Source organism: Equus caballus, chromosome 12 (assembly GCF_041296265.1).
Source record: "Equus caballus isolate H_3958 breed thoroughbred chromosome 12, TB-T2T, whole genome shotgun sequence".
Lineage (NCBI taxonomy): Eukaryota > Metazoa > Chordata > Mammalia > Perissodactyla > Equidae > Equus > Equus caballus.
The window spans coordinates 36,621,486-36,633,547 of NC_091695.1; the positions used below are offsets into that span (position 1 = coordinate 36,621,486).

At 42.7% G+C, this 12,062-nt stretch overlaps 1 protein-coding gene and 1 long non-coding RNA gene across 4 annotated transcripts in view; one reads left to right on the forward strand and one right to left on the reverse strand.

The window, feature by feature from the left end:
- Positions 1-2,257, reverse strand: part of PATL1 (PAT1 homolog 1, processing body mRNA decay factor) — a 28,956-nt gene extending 26,699 nt beyond the window's left edge. The window contains exon 1 of one of the 3 annotated variants that reach the window (XM_001498390.7): positions 1,899-2,257. In XM_001498390.7, coding sequence (XP_001498440.1) covers positions 1,899-1,913 — 15 coding nt within the window. In that variant the 5' untranslated portion in view covers positions 1,914-2,257. Of the gene's footprint in view, positions 1-3; positions 1,862-1,898 lie in introns of those variants that run through there. The other 2 variants (XM_070228747.1, XM_014729585.3) reach the window with 2 other exon arrangements.
- Positions 1,478-12,062, forward strand: part of LOC138916421 (uncharacterized) — a 37,356-nt gene continuing 26,771 nt past the window's right edge. The window contains exon 1 of the long non-coding RNA XR_011423660.1: positions 1,478-1,573. This is a non-coding gene — a long non-coding RNA (uncharacterized lncRNA). The remainder of the gene's footprint in view (positions 1,574-12,062) is intronic.

Sequence of the window (12,062 nt, forward strand, 5' to 3'; positions counted from 1 at the left end):
TACCTTCCCAATTAACAGAATAGCTTCATTATGACTTCTTGTAAAGATGGCATTTTTTCTATCCCCCAATTTCCCTGACATTGCAAGATTTCAAGATCTTCCTTCCTTCAGTTTCTCTTTTCTAGTCCTTATGGCATGTAACCTTTTCCCCCAAACGTTCCATTTCTCCATTTATCAAGAATCTAATAATAGCATTTCCTCATGCAACCAAGAAATTAGGGCTGCAACTTCCTTCAGTGGCTCCTTTCAGATCAGTGGTTAGAAGAGTAATGACAACTGAAAACGAACACTATTATTTTACACTAGTTTTATGTATGTTTTTCAACAAAATTCTCATCTTCCCCATATTCATGTCACCTTTTCAACCATTTTTTAATTCCCTTTTAAAGCTTTCTCTTTACTTTCCATCCTTCTCCCCTTCTGTTTCCTATAAGCCCCAAATTTGGTGACAAAACCAAAAGCTAAACTTTCAATCACAATTAAGTCAATTCTCCAAAAACTGTGACATGGCAAGTTCGAGTTCTAGCTCCACTTTTACAAGTGGTGCGAACTTGGGCAAGCCACATTCTTCCTGATTAATTAATTAAATACCTCTCGAGCGCCTATTGTGTCTCAGGCCCTGTGTTAGGCTCTAAGCCTCAGTCTCTTAAGTGGTAATGCAAGGACAGTACCACCTACCTCAAAGAGTTGTTGTGAGGATCAAATGAAGCAAAAATTTACGCAAAGATGGTGGCTTGCTGAACAATGATCAGATATCACTGTAACAACTTAGGTGTGTTCTATTTTAAATATTTTCCCCTTCCACTTCAGTCAACTGATGTATTTCCCAAGTTTTCTTTGGCAACTCTGCCTACCGCGTCTCTTCTTCTCTCTCCATGTTTACATAAAGTCAGTTTGGTCCTGAAACATTCCTATCAAGTATGTGTCCCTAATTTTCACAGACTCAGCATAGGCATTCCACACTCTCTGGGCACACAGGTTTGCGATCTACCTTGCATGGCTACCTCTTAGCCAGGCAATTCCAAAAATTTAGGTCAAAGGGCCACTCTACCCATCTTAAGCCCTCGCAAACTTACACAAAGCAGGCATGCAACGGCCTCCAAATCAGAGGCAGCCTCCAGCAGCCACTCCCTTCCAAATCATAAAGATCCACTTAACCAAATCACTTTTTTAAGTTGGAAAGACTTTTAGGGATCATTTAGACCAGCCCTTTCATTCCACAAATCCAGAAACTTTATGTCCGGAGATTATGAGACGTTCAAGGTCAAACAGTGAACTAGTGACAGGGTCAGGACACTCGACTGTTGCTACATTCCCGGGACCGTCACCAAACCCACGTCTCCGTCCACTCGCCCAGAAGGAACTTGTGCCGGACACGCCCCCTCCCAACCCGGAGCCCTCTTCAGTAAACAGTCTCCGGCCCCAGTCAAAGGGCAAGTCCAGGCCCCCTTGACTCCGATGGCTGCCTGTTTGCATGGGTGTGTGTAAGCGGAGGGGAGGTGGTTCCGGGTCCAGGGCGGGAAACGTGTCTCTGGGCTTTCCCGGGTGACTCTTCCTCAAGAAGAACCCCAGGGTAGGTGCCATGCACTCCCCTCCACGTTCCCGCCAGGGTAGGGGTTGGGGGGTGGTCTGGTTATGGCACTTAACGGGCCCTCCCCACCCCAAAACAGAGGCCAACTCTCCCCAGCAGCAACTGATAGGTCAGTCCCGCCCCCTGAAGGCAGCTCACAGCCCTCGGATTACCCCCGCGACCCCAGGCCCGACGCTCTCCTCTCGGTGGCGCGGGTCCCGGCGCCCGCCCCCTCCCCCCAAGGGGCGCGGGACGCACACGCCGGGGGTGAGAGAAACAGAGGGGCGCGGGAGGGAGGGAGGGGTCACTTCCGGTCGCAACAGCTCACCTCGTAGCGGAACATTCTCGGGGAGGGGGGGGAGGGAGCGGGGAGGGGAATGGGGAGGGAGGGAAGAAGCGTTGACTCTCCGGGCTCCTCCGCGCACGGGTCCTCCACCGGCTCGCGACCCCTGGCCGCCGCCGTACGCCTGAGCGTGCGTGGGGACGTGCGCAGGCGCGCCTCGGGGAGGGCGGCCGCCCCGCTCGGCGCCCGGCGGTGGCGGCTGCGCCGGGACTGATTTGGCGTCCGGCTTCCTAGTCTCAGCGGCGGGAAGGAGGTCCCGTGGCGAGAGACTGCGCACGCGCTGCCCGTCGGGGGCTTCCTCGCGAGCTGGACTTGCGACAGCTCCGCCCCCCGCTTCTCTGCGCCCGCCCAGCGCTCAGGGCCGAGTCACGAGTTTTCCGTCACCGACGGGGCGGAGAAAACCCTTGTGATTGTCACAGGATAAGGCTTTGAAGAGTCCCAGGCTGAGCCTGGGCTGGGAGAAATGGAGATTCCTGGGTATTTATCCAACATCCACCGCAGCCTTCGGGCTGCTCGGCGGTCCTCACCGTGTACCATATGCGCCGAGTGGAGGGAAAAAAAAGAAAAGTTGGGGTCTTTGAAAGGGGGTGAATTTGTCGCCACTTTCAACTGCACGTCACCCCCTGAATCAGCGGCAGGTCAGGGCTGTGATTTACGTATTTCAAAGTGATGACGGCGCCCGTTCTTTTAAAAAGCCGAAGACGTTTCAACCAGGAGGTTGAATCCGGGAGGTTCAACCACGTGATATTTTTAGGCGCCAGGTGTTCCAGGCACGTGGAGCGGGAGAGCCCAAAAGGGCAGCAACAGGCGTGGGCAGCAGGTCATCGAGGCTGAGGAGCGCCAGCCTGGCTGCGCCCCTGGGTGACACCACTTCCTTAGAGGATCAAGCCCAGAAAAGAGTTTGTGCGGGTTATAAGCCTGTATACCCTGATTCCAGAAATCTGGTGGTTGGTTAGCTCGGCTAGCACCTCCCAGGCCCTTTCAGCCCGTTGAGCTCACGGAACTCTCTCTTTCCCCTTAAGGACTAAACTTGCGCCGTGTAGGATTAATTCTTGTGCATTTCGCAACTCCTTTCTCCTGGTGTCTTAGAATGCAGCCTCGCCTACGAATAGCACACAGTGAATTCCTTACGTGTTAGTGTGACTGGATTAATCAGAGCCCAAGTACTGGAAACTTTGGATTTGGCAGTAGAAGTTCTGGGTGGGAATCAGTGCTTTGTCACTGGCGATCAGATTTTGGGCAAGTTCTTTAAACATGTCTGAGCCTTAGTTTCTTTTGAGTTTCATCATACCTGCCTCAGAGTGGTGGTTCAATGGCATGATGATACTAATACTACTAATAATGATTGAAGTGGGCCTGGCACTCTCCTAGGTGCTTTATATGGATTATTTCGAATTTTTCTTCACACACCAACCCCATGAGGTAGGTAGTGATATTTTCTCTATAGCCAGGAACCTGAGGATTAAAGACATTAAGTAATTTACCCCAAACCACCCCTTGGCAAGTGGCAAAGCTGGCAGCTGAGGTCTGTTTGATTCCAAAAATCCAGTCTCTTGATTACTGTGACAAGTTAACAAAAGCAGATGTTTACATGGGCCACGCACGAATCTTAAAGAAGTGGAGCAGGCCAAGGGTAAGATGATAATTGGTTTTGAAGCATTCATGGAACATTACAAAACTTCATGTACTAGGTAACAGCGAGTCTTAACAGTGACCAAAGAATGGGTGCCATATAGATAGACCAAGGGTTGGCAAACTATGGCCCACAGCCAAATCTGGCCATCCCCTGTTTTTGTAAGGAAAGTTTTTAGGATTACAGCTACTTTCATTTATTTACATATTGTGTTTGGTTGCTTTAGGGCAACAAAAGCAGAGTTGAGTACTTACAACAGAGACTGTTTGACCAGCAAAGCCTAAAATATTTACTATCTGGCCTTTTAGAGGAAGAGTGTGCTGATTTTTGATGAGGCAGATCATGTTTTCTGATCATTATGTTAGAAGTAAGAAATTAGAAAAAACCACCACACTTCTGATCCATGGACTGCTTAAGAAAACAATGGAAAGTAGAGAGTATTTAGAACTGAATGGTAAACACGTCAACATAAGACTTTTAGGATACAACTTTATATACAGTTTATATAAGAAAATAGGAAAGCCTGAAAATAAATGAACTATAGGATAAACTCAAAGAAAGTAGAAGGAAAGAAAGAATGAAGAACAGAAATTAAAGAAATAGAAAACAAGGTGTCCTAGAGAGGATCAACAAAATTACCCATTTTTTTCTCACACAACGCCTGTCTGTGAGGGAGATTAATGAGGGTCACTTTGAGTGAATAATGTATTTTTTTGGGCTGTGTAATAGCCCCATTATTAAGATGGAGAGTGTACAAATTCTTTGCACAAGTGATTCTTTAGAAGTAAGGTATGGGCTGGCCTGATGGCATCACGGTTAAGTCTGTGTGCTCCGCTTTGGTGGCCTGAGGTTCTCGGGTTCAGATCCTGGGCACAGTCCTATGCATCTCTCATCAAGCCACGTTGAGGAGGAGTCCCATATACGGAACAGAGGAAGATTGGCATAGATGTTAGCTCAGTGACAATCTTCCTCAAGCAAAAAGAGGAAGACTGGCAACAGATATTAGCTCAGGGCCAGTCTTCCTCACCAAAAAAAAAGGTAAGGTATGATACCTCCAGAGAGTGTCCCTTGAGTAGGTGGAAGAAGAGTCAGTTCCTGCCTGCCAGGTAGGCGGGAGAGGATTTAGACAGCTGGGAGAGGACATCAAATAGAGAAAGCCACCAAGCTATCTTTGGCATTGTCTTTTCTTTCTCCGGAAGCTGTAAATAATCCACTGTGGTATTTATAGACTCTCTATGTTCTTTTTAAAAAAAATCATGGTAAAGAAAAAACCCATAAAATGTATTTTCTTGCAAGACTGGTTTCAGATGGTATTAGAGTTTTACAGTACTAATTTTCATTTAGTGGTGTAAAACGCTCAATCAGTGGTTCTCAGCATCATCAAGAGTGCTTGTTAAAACAGACTGCTGGGCCTGGTCCTCAGAGTTTCAGATTCAGTAGGTCTGAAGTGCGACCTGAGAATTAATTGCATTTATAACAAGTTCCCAGGTGATGCTGATGCTATTGGTTCTACTTTGAGAACCATTGGTTTAAGACATTGTCCTTGAGTGTTTGCAAAGGGATATAGAGGGGGGGACAAAAGAGTGGTGGGCTGCCCAGGTCATTCCTCTTGTATTTAATAAAGTTGTTATAGAACTTTAAACAGAAAGTTTACAACAGAAAGTTATAGGAATGCTTGGTGCAACAGATCTTAGGACAAAAGGGCTAGCCATATAATGAAAATAAAAATTTACAAGGTAAAACTTGTGGTGGATTAAACAAGGCCACAAATTCTTTGGCAGTTCTCCCATCAAGAGGTGGCTTCTAGGGCCAGCCCTGTGGCCGAGTGGTTAAGTTTGCGTGCTCTGCTTTGGCGGCCCAGGGTTTCCTGGGCACCAACATGGCACCACTCATTAGGCCATGTCGAGGCAGCATCCCACATGCCACAACTAGAAGGACCCACAACTAAAAATATACAACTATGCACTGGGGTGATTTGGGGAGAAAAAGGAAAAAAGAAGGAAGAAGATTGGCAACAGTTGTTAGCTCAGGTGCCAATCTTACAAAAAAAAAAGAGGTGGGTTCTATTTCCACCTCTCCTTGAATATGGACTGGACTGCGACTACTTTGCTCAACGGAGTATGGGAGAGGTGATGTTACGCCAGTTCTGCATCTAATCTTTAAGAAGATTGCCATTAGGAGTCCATATAAGATACCTAATTACCTCGCTGAAGAGATCCCATGAAAAGGCCCTGAAACTCCTTGGAGAGAGAGAGGGTGGTCCAGCTGTATCTAACTTGCTAGCCGTCCCAGTCAAGACATCAGACTTGTGAATGAAGCTGTCTTGGATTCTTCAGATGAGCTCAACTATGAGCTGAATATCGTTGAGCAACCAACCCCATTCAGCACCATGTGGAGCAGAAGAATCACTCAGCTGACTCTTTCCCGAGATCCTGACTCGTAACATCATGACATATGATAAAATGGTTGTGGTTTTAAGCCACAAGTAGTTTATTACTCACTAATAGACAACTGGAGCAAGTCTGTTTAGAAAAATTATTCAAAATTTGGAAATAAGGAGAAAGGATTAGTGTGTCCCCTTTCGATGTTATGACAAGACCCTTATCTAAGAAGCTTGTTTAAGGTTCATTTGAAGTTCTAGGAGGAGGTAAATTTCAAGTAGTATTTACTGTTAATGAGGTCCCAGACTCTGTAAAGTTAGATATTAATTTGTAGAAGCTTGGTAAATTGCAAATTACTTTTGCCCAGTGGAGGTGATTTCATTTTGGGAAAAGATAATCCCAAAGGGAACGTTTTATTGCCCTGCCAGACATTAACTGGCTTTATATTTAACTTTTGAGTCTTATTCTGGTATTTTTTTCCCTCACTATGTATAGTTCATAGTTTCTCGTATGCTCTTGAACCAGCTTTACCATCCTGCTGGTTCTCTCATTAATGAGATAAATCTTTGACACATGCTCGTAATATATTTAAATGAGAGTCATGTTTTTAACTTTTTGAAAATTATACTTTGGCAAACTTATTTATATTGAATATTAACTTTTTCAGGGGATTCCATTCAGTACCTCTTTTTTGAGAATCCATTATGTAAAAAGTTGAGACTGTGTCATGTAAAAAGTCATGAGCAAAGCCTGAGTAGTTTATTAAGGTATAAATTAAGTAGTATATTAGCTTCCTATTGCTACTGTCACAAATTACCACAAATTTAGTGGCTTAAAACAACACAAGTTTTTTCTGTTGTAGTTCTGGAGGTCAGAGTCTAAAATGGGTTACAGTACTATGTTCCTTCTGGAAGCTCTAGGAGAGAATTTGTTTTCTTACCTTTTTAGCTTCTAGAATTTGCTTGCATTCCTTAGCTTGTGGCCGCATCCCCCATCTTCAAGCCGGCAGCCTAGCATCTTCCAAACTCTGTTGTTACCTTTTTCTCTCCTACCCTCCTGCCTCCCTCTTATAAAGATTCTGTGATAACAGTGGGGGCACCTGGATAATCCAGGATAATCTCCCCATTTTAGGACCCTTAATCACATCTGCAAAATCCCTTATACCATATATGGTAACATATTCATGAGTTCTGGGGACTAGGACCCGGACACCTTTTGGGGGGGGGCGTTTTTCAGCCTACCGCATGTGCTATGTATGAGCCATTGGTGTATCCAAAATCATTTTTGGTGGTAGTATAATGAGAAAACGTTTTAAAATTTAAGTATTTGTTTTGTATACTATTTAAAGATGAAAAATTGAAGGTTTCACTAGGTGAAATTATGAAGGATCATTAAAAGGAGTATAAAGAATGAGTGAGAGAACATGCAGGCCCACCCTCCTCCCATGGATCCCAAAAGGGGCAGCTAGTGCTGACCAGGCCTTGACATCAAGAATGGATTATAGGGACCTCCCTCTTCTATTAGTTTCTGATTGGCTGTAATTTAGAAGTGAGGCAATATGTTAGTTTCCAGGGCAGATCATCACATTGGAAGATAAAATCAGAAAGCCAGTTTTGTACATTTTATGGGTTACTGAACTGGTAAGGGGGGGGGTGTCTTACAGTACCATTGCTTCCATTATTCCTTTTGATTCTCTGAGTATGGCAGGGCAGGGATGGCGCATAGGGAACTATTCCCCTCATCATTTATCTCTATGAACAGGAAAGGGATGATGATGCCCTCCTTCCTGGGCTCTTCCCAGGGAGAATAAGTAATTGAGGGCAGAAACTGTATAGTTTTTACTGAGCATTTTATTCTCACCACATCATCTACTTCAGCACTTAGTAGTAATTGTTCAAACATTTCTGAGTTCTTCTTTTAATCACAAGCCATTATTTAGAAAAGAAATGGCAAAATAAAAAATTAGCTCTACTTACGGATTCATAGGAAATGTCTTCAAACACTAAACTTTGTAGGCCTAGGTGCTCTTCAAGTATCCTTTGGTATCTCCTTGCTTTGGTTTCTTGTGGTTCCTTGTGTAGGATCACCACAATAGGATTGAGTGGCAGCATCTCATTCAAAATATATCCTTGCCCATTCTACTGACAATAGCTGATGCTAAAGAAATGGGGGTAGGATAGAGGGAGGACTAAGAAGAAGGGTAGGGAGAAAAGGAGGAAATCCTACAAAAACTTAAACAGCCTCAGCTGCTAACTTCCTGTCCAGCTTGGCATCCCCTGTGCCTAAGGCTTGCGTTAGCGTGTTTCTTGCATTAGTCAGACTTCTGTATTTCCCCACACCTAAGTGGGGGAGGATAGGTCAACTTCTAGTTTCTGGCCTTTTCCTGGGGCAATGGGGCAAAGCAAAGAGAGATTCAGACTGTTCCCTGAGACTGCTATATGGGGAGGACCTTGGCTGTGTCTATTTCTTTGGGAAAACTTTGCAAGAGGAAGACAGGCTTGTTCAGCAAAGTCTGAAGATTAGTCACAATGCCACGAACACTATTAAGTCTTAAGGCATTCTCTTAACAACCATACAGAAGCCTGATGTAAAGTGCAGCGATGTTTAAGAACTCAGGCACACTTGCTGCCCTCACCTATTAGCTGACATTTAAGACAGGAAAATTTTGATAGAGGAGATGCCTGCATTATGATTTTCTTTTGTTTCTTTCCTATTCAGTGAGTTAGGATACTTATACAATGTAAAACACAAGACATTTAGGACTGTGATGATTAACTTGGGATGTTGCAGGTACCTAATGCACATAAGAAACCATCCTGAATTTATTGGATTAAAGTAACAATAATGATTTATTTCACTAATGAATCTGCGATTTGGCTAAGACAATGGGAACAGGTCATCCCTGCTCCAGGCGGCATCAGCTGGTACTGCTTGAAGGCTGGGAGTGACTCAATGGTTGGTTGCTGGAATCATCTCAAGTGTCACTCACTATCTGGCAGTTGATGCTAGTTGTCAGCTGAGACGTCAGTGGGGTTTTCAGCCAGAGCACTTACATGTGTGCTTTCTTTGTGGTTTCTTACTTGCTTCACAACATGCTGGCTGGGTTCCAAGAGCAAATGTCCCAGAAGGGCCAGTTGGAGGTGTATCCTCTTTGATGACCTAAGCTCGAAAGTCACATAGCATCCCTTCTGCTGTAGTTACAGACTCACCCAGATTCAAGGGGAAGAAAGATGGACCCCACCTCTGGATGGGAAGAGTGTCACCATCACAATTTGAAGAGAGCATGTGGGAACAGATAGGTCATTGCAGGCATTTTTGGAAAATACGATCTGCCACAAGGGCCAAGCAACAGGAGACAAGGCTTTTTGGACAAGATAGGCTAAGAAACCTCTCAAAAGTCAAATCTTACAAGATAAATATTTTTCTCCCCTTAAAAAGTCACCACCACCAGCACTACCTGTGTTTATTATAATGGTGTACGAGGATGAAACAGAACTGGAGGAGACTTGGGAAATCGCTGTAATTTTGGAGCTTATAAAATCTTTGGTAAGGACGTGCCCTGATCTCCATGGTGAGGTATAGGCTATATGCATATAAAATCTCCCTAAAATTCAGCTTTTCAATGGTTGCTGTGTTCATTCCAATCACTCCCGAGACAATGAAGGGGTGTTCACTAACACCCCGTGTTAGTTATCTAAAAAATTACCTCAAAACATAGCAGCTTAAAACTAAAATCATTTATTATCTCACAAAGCATTTGAGGGTCAGGAATCTAGGAGCTGCTTAGCTGAGTGGTTCTGGCTCAGAGTGTTTCAGGAGGTTGCAGTCAAAATGTCAGCTGGGGCTCCAGTCATCCGAAGACTTGCCTGGGGTTGGAGGATCTGTGTCCAACATGGTTCACTTACATGGCTGTTGGCAAGAGCCATCAGTTCCTCCTTGACTGTTTATAGGCAGCCTCAGTTCCTCACCCTGTGGACCTCTCCATGGGGCTTCTTGATTGTCATAGGGACACGGCAGCTTCTCCCAGAGTGAGTAATCTGAAGAAGAGGCTGCAGCTGCAATAGCTTTTATGACCCAGTTTCAGAAGTCATATGTTATCACTTCTGCCACATTCTGTTTGCTAGAAATAAGTTACTAAGTACAGCCCACACTCAAAGGGAGGGGAATTAGTTTCCACCTTGCAAAGGGAGGAGTATCACAGAATTTGTGGACCTATTTTAAAACCACCACAGCCTATTTAAAGGCAAACTCCAGACCTTTTTACCATGGCAAATTTCTGGAAAGATAAATAGACTCTACTATTTAGACATAAATGATTAGAGAATATCAATGATGCAAATAAGGCGGTATTAGTGCAGGAATATACAGACTGATTTATGGAACACGGTAAGCAGCCAAGAAACAGAGCTTAGCATAAATGTGCCTTTAGTATGTATCAGAGGACATCTCAGTTCAATGGGAAAAGGAGACATGATATGAAAATTGTGCTGAAGCAATCGATAACTTATTTTGGGAGAAAAGTTAATGCCTTGTAACACAGCATACAACAGAATAAATTCCAGAACGATAAATGTTTCATGTGAAATTTTAAAGATAAAGCAGCAAGAACAAAATACGCTTGAATATAGTGTCTGTTTGATTTCAGAATTTATTTATTATAAAAATGGAAAAATCACAAAGCAAAAATTTGAATACTGAATTCCATAATGGTAAAGATATATGTATGTATATAAAATCATTAGGAAACTTTTGAAATATTTTCCACGTGTATTGTAGAGACAGCATTGACATAAAATACAAAGACTTAAAAATAAATCTTAAAATTCTTTAAGCATCTTAGAAAAATCCACAAAAAATTTAAATGGCTATAAAATATATAAAAGATCAATTTAATCAATAAATGTAAACAAGATAAATAATTGCCATTTTAAAACCATCAAATTGACAAATAATAAGAAAGAAAGAAAAAAAAGAAAAGGAAAGGAAGGAAGAAAGAGAGAGAGAAGGAAGTGGGAGAGAGGGAAAAAGGAGGGAAAGAAGGAAGAAAGATAGGAAAGAAGGAAGGAAGCAAACCAGCCCAGTGTTGACCATGAAATTATACGGCAAGTACTTTTGTAAATAGTTTGTGGGAGTATAAATTAGTAGTCTTTCTGGAATGCGATTTGCTAATGTGTAAGTAGGGCTTTAAAATATTTTAACCCTAAGGAAGTAATGAGAGTTACACACAGTGAATTATATGTAAGGATGTTTATCACGGTGATACTTATAATAGTGAAAAATTGGTAGACACCTAAATGCTAATAAAGATAAATGGATATATTACGGCAATCATATTTTAGAAGGCTCCTTCAGCATGGCAGATGTTTGTGTCAGAAGTTAGAGAATGAAGCATGGTATAAAAGCTCCTCATAATATAATATACATAATGTGTATAGTACCCAAATATTGTCTGAGGTTTGTTTTAATTGGTAGAGTTAGAAATGATTTTTCAACTTTCTTTCTACTTTGATGTTTTCCAACTTTTAAAAATGGACATTTACTATATTTATAACTGGAAAAGTGTTACTTTAAAAGTAGAACCATAACAAGATTGGTTGGCAAGAACAGAGAAAGGAAGTTCTCATACTAGTTCTGCCAAACAACCATTAGTCCCTTCACCCCTTCTTGAAATTTCCCATTTGGAATGAGAAGAAAATGGAAGGAAGATCCTGTTTCTAATTTTGAAGCACCACCAATTACACTTTTTAAAATAGCAATACATGCCAGATATTTATGTATCATATTTTTACAACTTCTCAACACTGATTGGCCTCACAATAAACAATTCCCAAGACTCAGTCCATAGGAAAGAGAACAATAAGAGTGTATGAGTGGAAACTTGAAGAATCACTCCTGCTCTTCGAGGGAAACTCAATTATTCTACAAATATTTATTGAATGCCCAGTAAATACAAATATCTGTATAGCATTGTGGGGAGATAACAAAGAAGTAGGACCGTTCTTTGCCATCACATAATTCAATAAATATGTATTGAGTATCTACTTTAGTGAGGCACTGGGGATGGATCAGTGAACAAAACAGAAATACTTGCCCATCAGAAGTTTACTCTGTCTTATTTTAAATGACAATGTCTTC